The sequence below is a fragment of the Aulonocara stuartgranti genome, assembly GCF_965226115.1.
Source record: "Aulonocara stuartgranti genome assembly, chromosome: 4".
In the NCBI taxonomy this organism is placed as follows: Eukaryota; Metazoa; Chordata; class Actinopteri; order Cichliformes; family Cichlidae; genus Aulonocara; species Aulonocara stuartgranti.
The window spans coordinates 21991170-22016136 of record NC_138942.1 but is presented as its reverse complement, the minus strand read 5'-3'; the positions used below and the strand labels follow the sequence as shown (position 1 = coordinate 22016136).

Here is a 24967-nt window from a genome sequence, read left to right as displayed (position 1 = left end):
CCACAACCACAGCTGCTCCAACCACAACAACTGCTACTCCAACAACGACAACAGGTGCACCAACCACAACTACAGCTGCTCCAACAACAACGACAGCTGCTCCAACCACGACGACAGCTGCTCCAACCACGACAACAGCTGCTCCAACCACAACAACAGCTGCTCCAACTACAACGACAGCTGCTCCAACCACGACAACAGCTGCTCCAACCACAACAACTGCTACTCCAACAACGACAACAGGTGCACCAACCACAACCACAGCTGCTCCAACAACAACAATGGTGGCACCAACAACCACAACAGCTGCTCCAACAACGACAACATCTGCTCCAACCACAACAACGGTGGCATCTACAACCACAACTGCTGCTCCAACCACGTCAACGGCTGCTCCAACCACAACAACTGCTACTCCAACAACGACAACAGGTGCACCAACCACAACCACAGCTGCTCCAACCACAACGACAGCTGCTCCAACCACAACTACGGTGGCATCAACAACCACAACTGCTGCTCCATCCACGACAACAGCTGCTCCAACCACGACAACAGCTGCTCCAACCACAACCACAGCTGCTCCAACCACAACAACAGCTGCTCCAACCACGACAACAGCTGCTCCAACCACAACCACAGCTGCTTCAACCACAACAACGGTGGCAACAACAACCACAACTGCTGCTCTAACCACAACCACAGCTGCTCAAACCACAACAGCTGCTCCAACGACAGCAACGGTGGAACCAACAACCACAACTGCTGCTCTAACCACAACAACTGCTACTCCAACAACAACACCAGGTGCACCAACCACAACTACTGCTCCAACCACAACCACAGCTGCTCCAACCACAACAACGGTGGCAACAACAACCACAACAGCTGCTCCAACCACGACAACTGCTGCTCCAACCACGACAACAGCTGCTTCAACCACGACAACTGCTGCTCCACCCACGACAAAAGCTCCTCCAACCACAACCACAGCTGCTCCAACCACAACAACTGTGGCTCCAACAACGACAACAGGTGCACCAACCACAACTACAGCTGCTCCAACAACAACGACAGCTGCTCCAACCACAACAACGATGGCATCAACAACCACAACTGCTACTCCATCCACAACAACAGCTGCTCCAACCACGACAACAGCTGCTCCAACCACAACAACTGCTACTCCAACAACGACAACAGGTGCACCAACCACAACCACAGCTGCTCCAACAACGACAACATCTGCTCCAACCACAGCTGTTCCAACCACAACAACGGTGGCATCAACAACCACAACTGCTGCTCCAACCACGACAACGGCTGCTCCAACCACAACCACAGCTGCTCCAACAAAAACAACGGTGGCAACAACAACCACAACAGCTGCTCCAACCACGACAACTGTGGCTCCAACAACGACAACAGGTGCACCAACCACAACAACAGCTGTGCAACCAACAACAACAACTGCTCCAACCACAACCACAGCTGCTCCAACCACAACAACGGTGGCAACAACAACCACAACAGCTGCTCCAACCACGACAACTGTGGCTCCAACAACGACAACAGGTGCACCAACCACAACTACAGCTGCTCCAACAACAACGACAGCTGCTCCAACCACAACAACGATGGCATCAACAACCACAACTGCTGCTCCATCCACAACAACAGCTGCTCCAACCACGACAACAGCTGCTCCAACCACAACCACAGCTGCTCCAACCACAACAACGGTGGCAACAACAACCACAACAGCTGCTCCAACCACGACAACTGTGGCTCCAACAACGACAACAGCTGCACCAACCACAACTACAGCTGCTCCAACAACGACAACATCTGCTCCAACCACAACAACGATGGCATCAACAACCACAACTGCTGCTCCATCCACAACAACAGCTGCTCCAACCACGACAACAGCTGCTCCAACCACAACAACTGCTACTCCAACAACGACAACAGGTGCACCAACCACTACCACAGCTGCTCCAACAACAACAATGGTGGCACCAACAACCACAACAGCTGCTCCAACCACGACAACAGCTGCTCCAACCACGACAAAAGCTGCTCCAACCACGACAACTGCTGCTCCACCCACGACAACAGCTCCTCCAACCACAACCACAGCTGCTCCAACCACAACAACTGCTACTCCAACAACGACAACAGGTGCACCAACCACAACTACAGCTGCTCCAACAACAACGACAGCTGCTCCAACCACGACGACAGCTGCTCCAACCACGACAACAGCTGCTCCAACCACAACAACAGCTGTGAAACCAACAACAACAACTGCTCCAACCACAACCACAGCTGCTCCAACCACAACAACAGTGGCATCAACAGCCACAACTGCTGCTCCAACAACGACAACAGCTGCTCCAACCACAACAACAGCTGCTCCAACTACAACGACAGCTGCTCCAACCACGACAACAGCTGCTCCAACCACAACAACTGCTACTCCAACAACGACAACAGGTGCACCAACCACAACCACAGCTGCTCCAACAACAACAATGGTGGCACCAACAACCACAACAGCTGCTCCAACAACGACAACATCTGCTCCAACCACAACCACAGCTGTTCCAACCACAACGGTGGCATCAACAACCACAACTGCTTCTCCAACCACGACAACAGCTGCTCCAACCACAACAACAGCTGCTCCAACTACAACGACAGCTGCTCCAACCACGACAACAGCTGCTCCAACCACAACAACTGCTACTCCAACAACGACAACAGGTGCACCAACCACAACCACAGCTGCTCCAACAACAACAATGGTGGCACCAACAACCACAACAGCTGCTCCAACAACGACAACATCTGCTCCAACCACAACCACAGCTGTTCCAACCACAACAACGGTGGCATCAACAACCACAACCGCTGCTCCATCCACAACAACAGCTGCTCCAACCACGACAACAGCTGCTCCAACCACAACCACAGCTGTGCAACCAACAACAACAACTGCTCCAACCACAACCACAGCTGCTCCAACCACAACAACGGTGGCAACAACAACCACAACAGCTGCTCCAACCACGACAACTGTGGCTCCAACAACGACAACAGGTGCACCAACCACAACTACAGCTGCTCCAACAACAACGACAGCTGCTCCAACCACAACAACGATGGCATCAACAACCACAACTGCTGCTCCATCCACAACAACAGCTGCTCCAACCACGACAACAGCTGCTCCAACCACAACCACAGCTGCTCCAACCACAACAACGGTGGCAACAACAACCACAACAGCTGCTCCAACCACGACAACTGTGGCTCCAACAACGACAACAGGTGCACCAACCACAACTACAGCTGCTCCAACAACAACGACAGCTGCTCCAACCACAACAACGATGGCATCAACAACCACAACTGCTGCTCCATCCACAACAACAGCTGCTCCAACCACGACAACAGCTGCTCCAACCACAACAACTGCTACTCCAACAACGACAACAGGTGCACCAACCACAACCACAGCTGCTCCAACAACAACAATGGTGGCACCAACAACCACAACAGCTGTTCCAACCACGACAACAGCTGCTCCAACCACGACAAAAGCTGCTCCAACCACGACAACTGCTGCTCCACCCACGACAACAGCTCCTCCAACCACAACCACAGCTGCTCCAACCACAACAACTGCTACTCCAACAACGACAACAGGTGCACCAACCACAACTACAGCTGCTCCAACAACAACGACAGCTGCTCCAACCACGACGACAGCTGCTCCAACCACGACAACAGCTGCTCCAACCACAACAACAGCTGCTCCAACCACAACAACAGCTGTGCAACCAACAACAACAACTGCTCCAACCACAACCACAGCTGCTCCAACCACAACAACAGTGGCATCAACAGCCACAACTGCTGCTCCAACAACGACAACTACAACTACAACGACAGCTGCTCCAACCACAACGGTGGCATCAACAACCACAACTGCTTCTCCAACCACGACAACAGCTGCTCCAACCACAACAACAGCTGCTCCAACTACAACGACAGCTGCTCCAACCACAACGGTGGCATCAACAACCACAACTGCTTCTCCAACCACGACCACAGCTGCTTCAACCACAACAACGGTGGCAACAACAACCACAACTGCTGTTCTAACCACAACAACTGCTACTCCAACAACAACACCAGGTGCACCAACCACAACTACTGCTCCAACCACAACCACAGCTGCTCCAACCACAACAACGGTGGAACCAACAACCACAACTTCTGCTCCAACCACGACAACGGCTGCTCCAACCACAACCACTCCAGCACCAACCAAAACAACATCTGCTCCAACCACAACAACCGTGGCACCAACAACCACAACTGCTGCTCCAACAATGACAACACCTGCTCCAACCACAGCTGCTCCAACGACAGCAACGGTGGAACCAACAACCACAACTGCTCAAACTACAACGAAAGCTGCTCCAACCACAACAACGGTCGCATCAACAACCACAACTGCTGCTCCAAAAACGACAACAGCTGCTCCAACCACAACCACAGCTGGTCCAACCACAGCTGGTCCAACGACAGCAACGGTGGAACCAACAACCACAACTGCTGCTCCATCCACAACAACAGCTGCTCCAACCACGACAACAGCTGCTCCAACCACTACAACTGCTACTCCAACAACGACAACAGGTGCACCAACCAAAACCACAGCTGCTCCAACTACAACGACAGCTGCTCCAACCACAACGGTGGCATCAACGACCACAAATGCTTCTCCAACCACAACAACAGCTGCTCCAACCACAACAACATCTGCTCCAACCACAACAACAGCTGCTCCACCCACGACAACAGCTCCTCCAACCACAACCACAGCTGCTCCAACCACAACCACAGCTGCTCCAACCACAACAACTGCTACTCCAACAACGACAACAGGTGCACCAACCACAACCACAGCTGCTCCAACTACAACGACAGCTGCTCCAACCACAACGGTGGCATCAACAACCACAACTGCTTCTCCAACCACGACGACAGCTGCTCCAACCACGACAACAGCTGCTCCAACCACAACAACAGCTGCTCCAACTACAACGACAGCTGCTCCAACCACAACGGTGGCATCAACAACCACAACTGCTTCTCCAACCACGACAACAGCTGCTCCAACCACAACAACAGCTGCTCCAACTACAACGACAGCTGCTCCAACCACAACGGTGGCATCAACAACCACAACTGCTTCTCCAACCACGACCACAGCTGCTTCAACCACAACAACGGTGGCAACAACAACCACAACTGCTGCTCTAACCACAACAACTGCTACTCCAACAACGACAACAGGTGCACCAACCACAACAACAGCTGTGCAACCAACAACAACAACTGCTCCAACCACAACCACAGCTGCTCCAACCACAACAACGGTGGCAACAACAACCACAACAGCTGCTCCAACCACGACAACTGTGGCTCCAACAACGACAACAACTACAGCTGCTCCAACAACAACGACAGCTGCTCCAACCACAACAACGATGGCATCAACAACCACAACTGCTGCTCCATCCACAACAACAGCTGCTCCAACCACGACAACAGCTGCTCCAACCACAACAACTGCTACTCCAACAACGACAACAGGTGCACCAACCACAACCACAGCTGCTCCAACAACAACAATGGTGGCACCAACAACCACAACAGCTGCTCCAACAACGACAACATCTGCTCCAACCACAACCACAGCTGTTCCAACAACAACGACAGCTGCTCCAACCACGACGACAGCTGCTCCAACCACAACAACTGCTACTCCAACAACAACACCAGGTGCACCAACCACAACTACTGCTCCAACCACAACCACAGCTGCTCCAACCACAACAACGGTGGCAACAACAACCACAACAGCTGCTCCAACCACGACAACTGCTGCTCCAACCACGACAACAGCTGCTTCAACCACGACAACTGCTGCTCCACCCACGACAAAAGCTCCTCCAACCACAACCACAGCTGCTCCAACCACAACAACTGTGGCTCCAACAACGACAACAGGTGCACCAACCACAACTACAGCTGCTCCAACCACAACGACAGCTGCTCCAACCACAACAACGATGGCATCAACAACCACAACTGCTGCTCCATCCACAACAACAGCTGCTCCAACCACGACAACAGCTGCTCCAACCACAACAACTGCTACTCCAACAACGACAACAGGTGCACCAACCACAACCACAGCTGCTCCAACAACAACAATGGTGGCACCAACAACCACAACAGCTGCTCCAACAACGACAACATCTGCTCCAACCACAACCACAGCTGTTCCAACCACAACAACGGTGGCATCAACAACCACAACTGCTGCTCCAACCACGACAACGGCTGCTCCAACCACAACCACAGCTGCTCCAACCACAACAACGGTGGCAACAACAAACACAACAGCTGCTCCAACCACGACAACTGTGGCTCCAACAACGACAACAGGTGCACCAACCACAACAACAGCTGTGCAACCAACAACAACAACTGCTCCAACCACAACCACAGCTGCTCCAACCACAACAACGGTGGCAACAACAACCACAACAGCTGCTCCAACCACGACAACTGTGGCTCCAACAACGACAACAGCTGCACCAACCACAACTACAGCTGCTCCAACAACAACGACAGCTGCTCCAACCACAACAACGATGGCATCAACAACCACAACTGCTGCTCCATCCACAACAACAGCTGCTCCAACCACGACAACAGCTGCTCCAACCACAACAACTGCTACTCCAACAACGACAACAGGTGCACCAACCACAACCACAGCTGCTCCAACAATAACAATGGTGGCACCAACAACCACAACAGCTGCTCCAACAACGACAACATCTGCTCCAACCACAACCACAGCTGTTCCAACCACAACAACGGTGGCATCAACAACCACAACTGCTGCTCCAACCACGACAACGGCTGCTCCAACCACAACAACTGCTACTCCAACAACGACAACAGGTGCACCAACCACAACCACAGCTGCTCCAACCACAACGACAGCTGCTCCAACCACAACTACGGTGGCATCAACAACCACAACTGCTGCTCCATCCACGACAACAGCTGCTCCAACCACGACAACAGCTGCTCCAACCACAACAACAGCTGCTCCAACCACAACAACAGCTGCTCCAACCACAACAACAGCTGCTCCAACCACAACCACAGCTGCTCCAACCACAACCACAGCTGCTTCAACCACAACAACGGTGGCGACAACAACCACAACTGCTGCTCTAACCACAACAACTGCTACTCCAACAACAACACCAGGTGCACCAACCACAACCACAGCTGCTCCAACTACAACGACAGCTGCTCCAACCACAACGGTGGCATCAACAACCACAACTGCTTCTCCAACCACGACAACAGCTGCTCCAACCACAACAACATCTGCTCCAACCACAACAACAGCTGTGCAACCAACAACAACAACTGCTCCAACCACAACCACAGCTGCTCCAACCACAACAACGGTGGCAACAACAACCACAACAGCTGCTCCAACCACGACAACTGCTGCTCCAACCACGACAACAGCTGCTTCAACCACGACAACTGCTGCTCCACCCACGACAAAAGCTCCTCCAACCACAACCACAGCTGCTCCAACAACAACGACAGCTGCTCCAACCACGACAACAGCTGCTCCAACCACAACAACAGCTGCTCCAACCACAACAACTGCTACTCCAACAACAACACCAGGTGCACCAACCACAACTACTGCTCCAACCACAACCACAGCTGCTCCAACCACAACAACGGTGGCAACAACAACCACAACAGCTGCTCCAACCACGACAACTGCTGCTCCAACCACGACAACAGCTGCTTCAACCACGACAACTGCTGCTCCACCCACGACAAAAGCTCCTCCAACCACAACCACAGCTGCTCCAACCACAACAACTGTGGCTCCAACAACGACAACAGGTGCACCAACCACAACTACAGCTGCTCCAACCACAACGACAGCTGCTCCAACCACAACAACGATGGCATCAACAACCACAACTGCTGCTCCATCCACAACAACAGCTGCTCCAACCACGACAACAGCTGCTCCAACCACAACAACTGCTACTCCAACAACGACAACAGGTGCACCAACCACAACCACAGCTGCTCCAACAACAACAATGGTGGCACCAACAACCACAACAGCTGCTCCAACAACGACAACATCTGCTCCAACCACAACCACAGCTGTTCCAACCACAACAACGGTGGCATCAACAACCACAACTGCTGCTCCAACCACGACAACGGCTGCTCCAACCACAACCACAGCTGCTCCAACCACAACAACGGTGGCAACAACAAACACAACAGCTGCTCCAACCACGACAACTGTGGCTCCAACAACGACAACAGGTGCACCAACCACAACAACAGCTGTGCAACCAACAACAACAACTGCTCCAACCACAACCACAGCTGCTCCAACCACAACAACGGTGGCAACAACAACCACAACAGCTGCTCCAACCACGACAACTGTGGCTCCAACAACGACAACAGCTGCACCAACCACAACTACAGCTGCTCCAACAACAACGACAGCTGCTCCAACCACAACAACGATGGCATCAACAACCACAACTGCTGCTCCATCCACAACAACAGCTGCTCCAACCACGACAACAGCTGCTCCAACCACAACAACTGCTACTCCAACAACGACAACAGGTGCACCAACCACAACCACAGCTGCTCCAACAATAACAATGGTGGCACCAACAACCACAACAGCTGCTCCAACAACGACAACATCTGCTCCAACCACAACCACAGCTGTTCCAACCACAACAACGGTGGCATCAACAACCACAACTGCTGCTCCAACCACGACAACGGCTGCTCCAACCACAACAACTGCTACTCCAACAACGACAACAGGTGCACCAACCACAACAACAGCTGCTCCAACTACAACGACAGCTGCTCCAACCACAACCACAGCTGTTCCAACCACAACAACGGTGGCATCAACAACCACAACCGCTGCTCCATCCACAACAACAGCTGCTCCAACCACGACAACAGCTGCTCCAACCACAACCACAGCTGTGCAACCAACAACAACAACTGCTCCAACCACAACCACAGCTGCTCCAACCACAACAACGGTGGCAACAACAACCACAACAGCTGCTCCAACCACGACAACTGTGGCTCCAACAACGACAACAGGTGCACCAACCACAACTACAGCTGCTCCAACAACAACGACAGCTGCTCCAACCACAACAACGATGGCATCAACAACCACAACTGCTGCTCCATCCACAACAACAGCTGCTCCAACCACGACAACAGCTGCTCCAACCACAACCACAGCTGCTCCAACCACAACAACGGTGGCAACAACAACCACAACAGCTGCTCCAACCACGACAACTGTGGCTCCAACAACGACAACAGGTGCACCAACCACAACTACAGCTGCTCCAACAACAACGACAGCTGCTCCAACCACAACAACGATGGCATCAACAACCACAACTGCTGCTCCATCCACAACAACAGCTGCTCCAACCACGACAACAGCTGCTCCAACCACAACAACTGCTACTCCAACAACGACAACAGGTGCACCAACCACAACCACAGCTGCTCCAACAACAACAATGGTGGCACCAACAACCACAACAGCTGTTCCAACCACGACAACAGCTGCTCCAACCACGACAAAAGCTGCTCCAACCACGACAACTGCTGCTCCACCCACGACAACAGCTCCTCCAACCACAACCACAGCTGCTCCAACCACAACAACTGCTACTCCAACAACGACAACAGGTGCACCAACCACAACTACAGCTGCTCCAACAACAACGACAGCTGCTCCAACCACGACGACAGCTGCTCCAACCACGACAACAGCTGCTCCAACCACAACAACAGCTGCTCCAACCACAACAACAGCTGTGCAACCAACAACAACAACTGCTCCAACCACAACCACAGCTGCTCCAACCACAACAACAGTGGCATCAACAGCCACAACTGCTGCTCCAACAACGACAACTACAACTACAACGACAGCTGCTCCAACCACAACGGTGGCATCAACAACCACAACTGCTTCTCCAACCACGACAACAGCTGCTCCAACCACAACAACAGCTGCTCCAACTACAACGACAGCTGCTCCAACCACAACGGTGGCATCAACAACCACAACTGCTTCTCCAACCACGACCACAGCTGCTTCAACCACAACAACGGTGGCAACAACAACCACAACTGCTGTTCTAACCACAACAACTGCTACTCCAACAACAACACCAGGTGCACCAACCACAACTACTGCTCCAACCACAACCACAGCTGCTCCAACCACAACAACGGTGGAACCAACAACCACAACTTCTGCTCCAACCACGACAACGGCTGCTCCAACCACAACCACTCCAGCACCAACCAAAACAACATCTGCTCCAACCACAACAACCGTGGCACCAACAACCACAACTGCTGCTCCAACAATGACAACACCTGCTCCAACCACAGCTGCTCCAACGACAGCAACGGTGGAACCAACAACCACAACTGCTCAAACTACAACGAAAGCTGCTCCAACCACAACAACGGTCGCATCAACAACCACAACTGCTGCTCCAAAAACGACAACAGCTGCTCCAACCACAACCACAGCTGGTCCAACCACAGCTGGTCCAACGACAGCAACGGTGGAACCAACAACCACAACTGCTGCTCCATCCACAACAACAGCTGCTCCAACCACGACAACAGCTGCTCCAACCACTACAACTGCTACTCCAACAACGACAACAGGTGCACCAACCAAAACCACAGCTGCTCCAACTACAACGACAGCTGCTCCAACCACAACGGTGGCATCAACGACCACAAATGCTTCTCCAACCACAACAACAGCTGCTCCAACCACAACAACATCTGCTCCAACCACAACAACAGCTGCTCCACCCACGACAACAGCTCCTCCAACCACAACCACAGCTGCTCCAACCACAACCACAGCTGCTCCAACCACAACAACTGCTACTCCAACAACGACAACAGGTGCACCAACCACAACCACAGCTGCTCCAACTACAACGACAGCTGCTCCAACCACAACGGTGGCATCAACAACCACAACTGCTTCTCCAACCACGACGACAGCTGCTCCAACCACGACAACAGCTGCTCCAACCACAACAACAGCTGCTCCAACTACAACGACAGCTGCTCCAACCACAACGGTGGCATCAACAACCACAACTGCTTCTCCAACCACGACAACAGCTGCTCCAACCACAACAACAGCTGCTCCAACTACAACGACAGCTGCTCCAACCACAACGGTGGCATCAACAACCACAACTGCTTCTCCAACCACGACCACAGCTGCTTCAACCACAACAACGGTGGCAACAACAACCACAACTGCTGCTCTAACCACAACAACTGCTACTCCAACAACGACAACAGGTGCACCAACCACAACAACAGCTGTGCAACCAACAACAACAACTGCTCCAACCACAACCACAGCTGCTCCAACCACAACAACGGTGGCAACAACAACCACAACAGCTGCTCCAACCACGACAACTGTGGCTCCAACAACGACAACAACTACAGCTGCTCCAACAACAACGACAGCTGCTCCAACCACAACAACGATGGCATCAACAACCACAACTGCTGCTCCATCCACAACAACAGCTGCTCCAACCACGACAACAGCTGCTCCAACCACAACAACTGCTACTCCAACAACGACAACAGGTGCACCAACCACAACCACAGCTGCTCCAACAACAACAATGGTGGCACCAACAACCACAACAGCTGCTCCAACAACGACAACATCTGCTCCAACCACAACCACAGCTGTTCCAACAACAACGACAGCTGCTCCAACCACGACGACAGCTGCTCCAACCACAACAACTGCTACTCCAACAACAACACCAGGTGCACCAACCACAACTACTGCTCCAACCACAACCACAGCTGCTCCAACCACAACAACGGTGGCAACAACAACCACAACAGCTGCTCCAACCACGACAACTGCTGCTCCAACCACGACAACAGCTGCTTCAACCACGACAACTGCTGCTCCACCCACGACAAAAGCTCCTCCAACCACAACCACAGCTGCTCCAACCACAACAACTGTGGCTCCAACAACGACAACAGGTGCACCAACCACAACTACAGCTGCTCCAACCACAACGACAGCTGCTCCAACCACAACAACGATGGCATCAACAACCACAACTGCTGCTCCATCCACAACAACAGCTGCTCCAACCACGACAACAGCTGCTCCAACCACAACAACTGCTACTCCAACAACGACAACAGGTGCACCAACCACAACCACAGCTGCTCCAACAACAACAATGGTGGCACCAACAACCACAACAGCTGCTCCAACAACGACAACATCTGCTCCAACCACAACCACAGCTGTTCCAACCACAACAACGGTGGCATCAACAACCACAACTGCTGCTCCAACCACGACAACGGCTGCTCCAACCACAACCACAGCTGCTCCAACCACAACAACGGTGGCAACAACAAACACAACAGCTGCTCCAACCACGACAACTGTGGCTCCAACAACGACAACAGGTGCACCAACCACAACAACAGCTGTGCAACCAACAACAACAACTGCTCCAACCACAACCACAGCTGCTCCAACCACAACAACGGTGGCAACAACAACCACAACAGCTGCTCCAACCACGACAACTGTGGCTCCAACAACGACAACAGCTGCACCAACCACAACTACAGCTGCTCCAACAACAACGACAGCTGCTCCAACCACAACAACGATGGCATCAACAACCACAACTGCTGCTCCATCCACAACAACAGCTGCTCCAACCACGACAACAGCTGCTCCAACCACAACAACTGCTACTCCAACAACGACAACAGGTGCACCAACCACAACCACAGCTGCTCCAACAATAACAATGGTGGCACCAACAACCACAACAGCTGCTCCAACAACGACAACATCTGCTCCAACCACAACCACAGCTGTTCCAACCACAACAACGGTGGCATCAACAACCACAACTGCTGCTCCAACCACGACAACGGCTGCTCCAACCACAACAACTGCTACTCCAACAACGACAACAGGTGCACCAACCACAACCACAGCTGCTCCAACCACAACGACAGCTGCTCCAACCACAACTACGGTGGCATCAACAACCACAACTGCTGCTCCATCCACGACAACAGCTGCTCCAACCACGACAACAGCTGCTCCAACCACAACAACAGCTGCTCCAACCACAACAACAGCTGCTCCAACCACAACAACAGCTGCTCCAACCACAACCACAGCTGCTCCAACCACAACCACAGCTGCTTCAACCACAACAACGGTGGCGACAACAACCACAACTGCTGCTCTAACCACAACAACTGCTACTCCAACAACAACACCAGGTGCACCAACCACAACCACAGCTGCTCCAACTACAACGACAGCTGCTCCAACCACAACGGTGGCATCAACAACCACAACTGCTTCTCCAACCACGACAACAGCTGCTCCAACCACAACAACATCTGCTCCAACCACAACAACAGCTGTGCAACCAACAACAACAACTGCTCCAACCACAACCACAGCTGCTCCAACCACAACAACGGTGGCAACAACAACCACAACAGCTGCTCCAACCACGACAACTGCTGCTCCAACCACGACAACAGCTGCTTCAACCACGACAACTGCTGCTCCACCCACGACAAAAGCTCCTCCAACCACAACCACAGCTGCTCCAACAACAACGACAGCTGCTCCAACCACGACAACAGCTGCTCCAACCACAACAACAGCTGCTCCAACCACAACAACTGCTACTCCAACAACAACACCAGGTGCACCAACCACAACTACTGCTCCAACCACAACCACAGCTGCTCCAACCACAACAACGGTGGCAACAACAACCACAACAGCTGCTCCAACCACGACAACTGCTGCTCCAACCACGACAACAGCTGCTTCAACCACGACAACTGCTGCTCCACCCACGACAAAAGCTCCTCCAACCACAACCACAGCTGCTCCAACCACAACAACTGTGGCTCCAACAACGACAACAGGTGCACCAACCACAACTACAGCTGCTCCAACCACAACGACAGCTGCTCCAACCACAACAACGATGGCATCAACAACCACAACTGCTGCTCCATCCACAACAACAGCTGCTCCAACCACGACAACAGCTGCTCCAACCACAACAACTGCTACTCCAACAACGACAACAGGTGCACCAACCACAACCACAGCTGCTCCAACAACAACAATGGTGGCACCAACAACCACAACAGCTGCTCCAACAACGACAACATCTGCTCCAACCACAACCACAGCTGTTCCAACCACAACAACGGTGGCATCAACAACCACAACTGCTGCTCCAACCACGACAACGGCTGCTCCAACCACAACCACAGCTGCTCCAACCACAACAACGGTGGCAACAACAAACACAACAGCTGCTCCAACCACGACAACTGTGGCTCCAACAACGACAACAGGTGCACCAACCACAACAACAGCTGTGCAACCAACAACAACAACTGCTCCAACCACAACCACAGCTGCTCCAACCACAACAACGGTGGCAACAACAACCACAACAGCTGCTCCAACCACGACAACTGTGGCTCCAACAACGACAACAGCTGCACCAACCACAACTACAGCTGCTCCAACAACAACGACAGCTGCTCCAACCACAACAACGATGGCATCAACAACCACAACTGCTGCTCCATCCACAACAACAGCTGCTCCAACCACGACAACAGCTGCTCCAACCACAACAACTGCTACTCCAACAACGACAACAGGTGCACCAACCACAACCACAGCTGCTCCAACAATAACAATGGTGGCACCAACAACCACAACAGCTGCTCCAACAACGACAACATCTGCTCCAACCACAACCACAGCTGTTCCAACCACAACAACGGTGGCATCAACAACCACAACTGCTGCTCCAACCACGACAACGGCTGCTCCAACCACAACAACTGCTACTCCAACAACGACAACAGGTGCACCAACCACAACCACAGCTGCTCCAACCACAACGACAGCTGCTCCAACCACAACTACGGTGGCATCAACAACCACAACTGCTGCTCCATCCACGACAACAGCTGCTCCAACCACGACAACAGCTGCTCCAACCACAACAACAGCTGCTCCAACCACAACAACAGCTGCTCCAACCACGACAACAGCTGCTCCAACCACAACCACAGCTGCTTCAACCACAACAACGGTGGCGACAACAACCACAACTGCTGCTCTAACCACAACAACTGCTACTCCAACAACAACACCAGGTGCACCAACCACAACCACAGCTGCTCCAACTACAACGACAGCTGCTCCAACCACAACGGTGGCATCAACAACCACAACTGCTTCTCCAACCACGACAACAGCTGCTCCAACCACAACAACATCTGCTCCAACCACAACAACAGCTGTGCAACCAACAACAACAACTGCTCCAACCACAACCACAGCTGCTCCAACCACAACAACGGTGGCAACAACAACCACAACAGCTGCTCCAACCACGACAACTGCTGCTCCAACCACGACAACAGCTGCTTCAACCACGACAACTGCTGCTCCACCCACGACAAAAGCTCCTCCAACCACAACCACAGCTGCTCCAACAACAACGACAGCTGCTCCAACCACGACAACAGCTGCTCCAACCACGACAACAGCTGCTCCAACCACAACAACAGCTGCTCCAACCACAACAACAGCTGTGCAACCAACAACAACAACTGCTCCAACCACAACCACAGCTGCTCCAACCACAACAACGGTGGCATCAACAGCCACAACTGCTGCTCCAACAACGACAACAGCTCCTCCAACCACAACCACAGCTGCTCAAACCACAGCTGCTCCAACGACAGCAACGGTGGAACCAACAACCACAACTGCTGCTCTACCCACAACAACTGCTACTCCAACAACGACAACAGGTGAACCAACCCCAACGACGGCTGCTCAAACTACAACGACAGCTGCTCCAACCACAACAACGGTGGCATCAACAACCACAACTGCTGCTCCAACCACGACAACAGGTGCTCTAACCACCACAACTGCTGCTCCAACCACGACAACAGCTGCTCCAACCACAACAACATCTGCTCCAACCACAACAACAGCTGCTGCAACAACGACAACAGCTGTGCAACCAACAACAACAGCTGCTCCAACCACAAGGACAGCTGCACCACCACCAACAACAGCTGCTCCAACCACAACGACAGCTGCACCACCACCAACAACAGCTGCTCCAACCACAACGACAGCTGCACCACCACCAACAACAGCTGCTCCAACCACAACGACAGCTGCTCCGACAACAAAAACGGTGGCACCAACAACTACAACTGCTGCTCCAACAACGACAACAGCTGCTCCAACCACAACCACAGCTGCTCCAACCACAACAACGGTGGCATCAACAACCACAACTGCTGCTCCAACCACGACAACAGCTGCTCCAACCACGACAACGGCTGCTCCAACCACAACAACTGCTACTCCAACAACGACAACAGGTGCACCAACCACAACCACAGCTGCTCCAACCACAACGACAGCTGCTCCAACCACAACAACGGTGGCATCAACAACCACAACTGCTGCCCCATCCACGACAACAGCTGCTCCAACCACGACAACAGCTGCTCCAACCACAATAACATCTGCTCCAATCACAACAACAGCTGCTCCAACCACAACCACAGCTGCTCCAACCACAACAACGGTGGCAACAACAACTACAACTGCTGCTCCAACCACAACCACAGCTGCTCCAACCACAACCACTGCAGCACCAACCAAAACAACAACTGCTCCAACCACAACAACGGTGGCATCAACAACCACAACTGCTGCTCCAACCACGACAACAGCTGCTCCAACCACAACAACATCTGCTCCAACCACAACAACAGGTGCTCCAACCACAACAACAACTGCTCCAACCACAACCACAGTTGCTCCAACCACAACCACTGCAGCACCAACCAAAACAACAACTGCTCCAACCACTACAACGGTTGCACCAACAACCACAACTGCTGCTCCAACAACGACAACAGCTCCTCCAACCACAACTGCTACTCCAACAACGACAACAGGTGAACCAACCACGACAACAGCTGCTCCAACCACAACCACTGCAGCACCAACCAAAACAACAGCTGCTCCAACCACTACAACGGTTGCACCAACAACCACAACTGCTGCTCCAACAACGACAACAGCTCCTGCAACCACAACTGCTACTCCAACAACGACAACAGGTGAACCAACCACGACAACAGCTGCTCCAACCACAACCACAGCTGCTCCAACCACAACCACTGCAGCACCAACCAAAACAACAACTGCTCCAACCACCACAACGGTTGCACCAACAACCACAACTGCTGCTCCAGCCACAACCACAGCTGCTCCAACCACAACAACAGCTGTGCAACCAACAACAACAGCTTCTCCAACCACAACAAGAGCTGCTCCAACCATAACAACAGCTGTGCAACCAACAACAACAGCTGCTCCAACCACAACAACCAGTGTGGCATCAACAACCACAACTGCTGCTCCAACCACAACGACAGATGCTCCAACCACGACAACAGCTGCTCCAACCACGACAACATCTGCTCTAACCACAACAACAGCTGCTCCAACCATAACAACAGCTGTGCAACCAACAAAAACAACTGCTCCAACCACAATTACAGCTGCTCCAACCACAACAACGGTGGCAACAACAACTACAACTGCTGCTCCAACCACGACAACAGCTGCTCCAACCACAACCACAGCTGCTCCAACCACAACCACTGCAGCACCAACCAAAACAACAACTGCTCCAACCACTACAACGGTTGCACCAACAACCACAACTGCTGCTCCAACAACGACAACAGCTCCTCCAACCACAACTGCTACTCCAACAACGAAAACAGGTGAACCAACCACGACAACAGCTGCTCCAACCACAACCACAGCTGCTCCAACCACAACAACATCTGCTCCAACCACAACAACATCTGCTCCAACCACAAAAACAGCTGCTCCAACCACAACAACAGCTGTGCAACCAACAACAACAGCTGCTCCAACCACAACAACCAGTGTGGCATTAACAACCACAACTGCTGCTCCAACCACAACAACAGCTGCTCCAACCACGACAACAGCTGCTCCAACCACGACAACAGCTGCTCCAACCACAACAACAGCTACTCCAACCACAACAACAGCTGTGCAACCAACAACAACAACTGCTCCAACCACAACCACTGCACCACAAACCAAAGCAACAACTGCTCCAACCATAACAACAGTGGAACCAACAACCACAACTGTTGCTCTAACCACAACAACTGCTAGTCCAACAACAACACCAGGTGCACCAACCACAACCACAGCTGCTCCAACTACAACGACAGCTGCTCCAACCACAACAACGGTGGCATCAACAACCACAACTGCTGCTCCAACCACGACAACAGCTGCTCCAACCACGACAACAGCTGCTCCAACCACAACAACAGCTGTGCCACCAACAACAACAACTGTTGCTCCCACAACCACAGCTGCTCCAACCACAACAACGGTGGCAACAACAACCACAACTGCTGCTCCAACCACAACCACAGCTGCTCCAACCACAACAACAGCTGTGCAACCAACAACAACAGCTGCTCCAACCACAACAAGAGCTGCTCCAACCATAACAACAGCTGTGCAACCAACAACAACAGCTGCTCCAACCACAACAACCAGTGTGGCATCAACAACCACAACTGCTGCTCCAACCACAACGACAGATGCTCCAACCACGACAACAGCTGCTCCAACCACGACAACATCTGCTCCAACCACAACAACAGCTGCTCCAACCATAACAACAGCTGTGCAACCAACAAAAACAACTGCTCCAACCACAATTACAGCTGCTCCAACCACAACAACGGTGGCAACAACAACTACAACTGCTGCTCCAACCACGACAACAGCTGCTCCAACCACAACCACAGCTGCTCCAACCACAACCACTGCAGCACCAACCAAAACAACAACTGCTCCAACCACTACAACGGTTGCACCAACAACCACAACTGCTGCTCCAACAACGACAACAGCTCCTCCAACCACAACTGCTACTCCAACAACGAAAACAGGTGAACCAACCACGACAACAGCTGCTCCAACCACAACCACAGCTGCTTCAACCACAACAACATCTGCTCCAACCACAACAACATCTGCTCCAACCACAAAAACAGCTGCTCCAACCACAACAACAGCTGTGCAACCAACAACAACAGCTGCTCCAACCACAACAACCAGTGTGGCATTAACAACCACAACTGCTGCTCCAACCACGACAACAGCTGCTCCAACCACGACAACAGCTGCTCCAACCACAACAACAGCTGCTCCAACCACAACAACAGCTGTGCAACCAACAACAACAACTGCTCCAACCACAACCACTGCACCACAAACCAAAGCAACAACTGCTCCAACCATAACAACAGTGGAACCAACAACCACAACTGCTGCTCTAACCACAACAACTGCTAGTCCAACAACAACACCAGGTGCACCAACCACAACCACAGCTGCTCCAACTACAACGACAGCTGCTCCAACCACAACAACGGTGGCATCAACAACCACAACTGCTGCTCCAACCACGACAACAGCTGCTCCAACCACGACAACAGCTGCTCCAACTGCAACAACAGCTGTGCCACCAACAACAACAACTGCTGCTCCCACAACCACAGCTGCTCCAACCACAACAACAGCTGTGCAACCAACAACAACAGCTGCTCCAACCACAACAACCAGTGTGGCATCAACAACCACAACTGCTGCTCCAACCACAACGACAGATGCTCCAACCACGACAACAGCTGCTCCAACCACGACAACATCTGCTCCAACCACAACAACAGCTGCTCCAACCATAACAACAGCTGTGCAACCAACAAAAACAACTGCTCCAACCACAATTACAGCTGCTCCAACCACAACAACGGTGGCAACAACAACTACAACTGCTGCTCCAACCACGACAACAGCTGCTCCAACCACAACCACAGCTGCTCCAACCACAACCACTGCAGCACCAACCAAAACAACAACTGCTCCAACCACTACAACGGTTGCACCAACAACCACAACTGCTGCTCCAACAACGACAACAGCTCCTCCAACCACAACTGCTACTCCAACAACGAAAACAGGTGAACCAACCACGACAACAGCTGCTCCAACCACAACCACAGCTGCTTCAACCACAACAACATCTGCTCCAACCACAACAACATCTGCTCCAACCACAAAAACAGCTGCTCCAACCACAACAACAGCTGCTCCAACCACAACAACCAGTGTGGCATTAACAACCACAACTGCTGCTCCAACCACGACAACAGCTGCTCCAACCACGACAACAGCTGCTCCAACCACAACAACAGCTGCTCCAACCACAACAACAGCTGTGCAACCAACAACAACAACTGCTCCAACCACAACCACTGCACCACAAACCAAAGCAACAACTGCTCCAACCATAACAACAGTGGAACCAACAACCACAACTGCTGCTCTAACCACAACAACTGCTAGTCCAACAACAACACCAGGTGCACCAACCACAACCACAGCTGCTCCAACTACAACGACAGCTGCTCCAACCACAACAACGGTGGCATCAACAACCACAACTGCTGCTCCAACCACGACAACAGCTGCTCCAACCACGACAACAGCTGCTCCAACCACAACAACAGCTGTGCCACCAACAACAACAACTGCTGCTCCCACAACCACAGCTGCTCCAACCACAACAACGGTGGCAACAACAACCACAACTGCTGCTCCAACCACAACCACAGCTGCTCCAACCACAACAACAGCTATGCAACCAACAACAACAGCTTCTCCAACCACAACAAGAGCTGCTCCAACCACAACAACATCTGCTCCAACCACAACAACAGCAACGGTGGTACCAACAACAACCACAGCTGCTCCAAAAACAACAACAGCTGCTCCAACCACGACAACAGCTGCTCCAACCACAACCACTTCAGCACCAACCAAAACAACAACTGCTCCAACCACAACAACTGCTGCTCCAACCACAGCCACAGCTGCATCACCCACCACAACAGCAGCACCAACCACAACAACTGCTGCTCCAACCACAGCCACAGCTGCATCACCCACCACAACAGCAGCACCAACCACAACCACTGTGGCACCATCCACAACAACAGCTGCTCCAACAACGACAGCAGCTTCACCAACCACAAAAACTGCTGCTCCAACCACAGCAAACACTGCACCAACCACAACAACTGCTGCACCAACCACAACAACTGCTGCTCCAACCACAACCACTGTGGCACCAACCACAACAACTCCTGCTCCTCCATCGACAACACCTGCTCCAACAACAGCAGTATCTGCTGTGACCACAGCCACCGCATCTGCAACCACAACAACTGCTGCACCAACAATGACAACAGCTGCTTCAACCACAACCACAGCTGTCCCAACAACAAGCCCAGATGCTCCAACAACATCAACAGCCTCACCAACCATAAAATCACCTCTAACATCAGCTGTTGCTCAGACCACAATACCTGTTTCAATAGCATCATCAACAACAACAACAGCTACTCCAAATCCAAGCACTGCGTCAACAACCAAAACAACATTTGTGACAACAACCACTTCTGCAATAACCACTACAATTTCTTCAACAACTAAAAAATCCACGACAACAACAAGTAACGCATCTTCTGTCAGAATTAATGTAATCCCTCTTGTACTGGGACTCTTTGTCTTCATCATCTATTATTAAACAGGAAAATCACAGATGGAACCCTATGAAAACCACTAAAACTATGAAAGGATGTTTTTTTTTTATTGTCAATGTTTACTTCTGTTCTTCTTGTTTAGTTGGGATTTAAATTTAATTTGTTTCAGATGTAAGAAAAGGGGTCTGGGTAAACCTGAGGATGGATAACTATTTAACACACAATTACCTGTTTCCAAGTGAGTTATAAAGTGTAATATACATTTAATATTTACTTATATTTAACAAATATATTTATCTTTTGTTAAACTTATCATGCAAATGTCTTGAATAAATGTAATAGTGTGCAATAATATGAACAGAAATATATATCCATATATCCATAACTAGTTATTTGGGGATTTTTGTTATGCATATATATTGTCAGTTTTATATTACAACAGTGATTCAATGACAGCATTGTAAAACTACAACAACAATTACACCAAAAATGCCAAAAGATAACAACTGTGACTGTGATAAAGTTTTCAACAGACATTATGATGGAGTTTTTTTTGTGCTTTGGAACTGTCCCATTGATGACAAGCATGGGGAATATAAAAGCTATGACAATATATTTGTTTTGAATAATGTTATGATTATTCTGAATGTCACTTGTTTTCTTGATTTTTCCCAATCATACTGATGGCCACACATGGCCCCAGTTTTATCTTTCATATAATTACATAGTAACTGTATGTTATTTAGGATGAGATACTCTGGTTTCCCCAGAATGTAGACTTTTACTCTCTTCATCTTAATAAAACTATTAATGCATCAATTGTTTTTCTACATGAATTACCGTACCTATAAAATATTTAAAAGTTTCTTCAATGAAATCTTATATTTTATAATACTCATCCGTGTTATTAGAAAATGTAATATTTTGGGGGGCTTTTGTAATTGCCAGTAAATTTTCCTAATGGAAATACAAATTTGGATAATTGAAAAGGAAGAAGGATGTGTTGAAGTATTTTTTCTTTTTAAACTAATATAATCTTTGTTTCTAGTAATCAGGTTTCAATAATAACACAGTCCTCTGATTTTTAGTGGTTCTAAAAAAAGCCCTAACCACTTGTTTCTTTTTTATAATGTCTAAAATAATAATAATAATAATAATAATGGATACTTTATTGATCCCCATGGGGAAATTACTTGTTTTTCTCTGCATTTGACCCATTCACTCAGTGAAGCAGTGGGCAGCCCACTAAGTAGGCGCCCGGGGAGCAGTGTGTAGGGACGGTACCTTGCTCAGGGGTACCTCAGGGTAGCCGGGTTTTGAGTGGCTGACAAGACTAGAAAAAAGAAAGCTTCATACAGTAAATGCTTGTACATGACATTGTAGTACATAATATACCATATCAGAAGAACCTAAATTGATGGTTATAATGGAACTAATAACTAATATGAATTTAGGCAGGTTTGCAACCAAGCAGAGAAGTCTTCCAACATCCCAAATAATAATTATGAAATCACCACACAAATAATTTTAATGCCTTTCCCTTTTTAAAAAAAATCAAGTACAGAACATGCCATGCAATCATTTGTTAATTAAATCATTACAGAAACCAAAATGGACACTCCGATGGAGGGAGGAGGTCAGCAGCTGAGGTGGTGTTACTTAGATGGATGGCTGGCTTTGAGTTCTGAATTTGACGTTCCGATTCAACTTCTTTACTCAAGTAAAAGTAAAGAACGTAAGAAAATAAAAAGTTGCTATTTGAAGGACATTTCCACCAGCCATTTTTGTGCAAATCTAACTGAACCTCTTGCTATAGTAATATAATAATATTAGTACATGGGAACACAAAGTTGTTGTTTTTTTTTTTACTGTGCATCCACATCTAAACAGAAATAAGTACAATCAGGAGGTGGGGGAACCCTAAGTTTAGTTGTAATGAAAGAATAACAAGTCTGACCTGTGCTACTGCTGCTCTGATTTAGTGCTCTTTGTGGATTTATACAACTCAATTCAACAAAATCTAACCCAATATTCCACAAACTGTTTGGCTTTGGCTGATTTCCATCTCCTACACTGACTTTATAGGGGAAAGTTTATACTATCTTTATGCTAGTTGGTATAAAGTTGGTATGATGGTGGAATTCAATGAATGATTCTAAGTACCATCAGTTTAAATTCAAATTTATCTCTGCTCCACTTGATGTAACCTAACTCTGACCATGAGCATCTTACCTTTAAATCTAACCTCTCTTCTTCCTGTCTTGCCCTATCTTTCCTACAACTTTCTCCATCTGTGAGTGAAGTTATCTTTTGTTCTTTTCTCCCTACAGCAGCTGTACCTTTGGCTACAGTAGTAGACACTCTCTGTGACTTACTGCACACAAACAGTTTGTGTTTTGCTCTGCAAACCTGTTAAATGGAATTCCTTCACATAGAGTTTCAAACTCTGCGAGAGTCTATGGAGTACAGTTCGCAGCAGGTGAAAACACTTGCTGACAAAAACTCATGACCTACAGTTAGTGACATCACTCATAAAGGGAATGACCCAACTCTCACAATAAAATTTTAAAACCTCAAAGAAACTGTTATCGAGCTCCAGGCCTGCAGCATTGACAGGTATCCCAGAGAAGGCAGAATTGGACTCAGAAACAATGGTGAGACAGTTTATTCAGGTTCACCTGAAACTCTTAGAGGACACGATAAAGACCACCATCTTTTATCGTACCCATTGTCTGGGAGGGAAGCAACTGGACCAGGGAAGGGCTCAATTGTGCTCAAATCTGGACATTTTAAACAGAAAGAGCTGGTAAAGAGCTGCGGTCTGGAATTGAACGTGATTTGTTGATGTACAGAATACAATTTGAGGTATTTGGTGATTAGACCCAGTTGGCCCATCACAGCAGAACGGAATCCCAGCAGGGATAGG

General features: G+C 50.4%; 1 protein-coding gene across 1 annotated transcript in view; it reads left to right on the top strand.

Annotated features, from left to right (window-relative positions):
- The window catches only part of LOC309705666 (uncharacterized protein), a gene marked incomplete at both ends in the record, with an annotated part of 39950 nt that extends 15555 nt beyond the window's left edge, over positions 1–24395 (top strand). Inside the window, one exon of the mRNA XM_082531588.1 lies at positions 24372–24395. Coding sequence (XP_082387714.1) covers positions 24372–24395 — 24 coding nt within the window. The remainder of the gene's footprint in view (positions 1–24371) is intronic.
- Between the last annotated feature and the right edge of the window lie 572 nt (positions 24396–24967).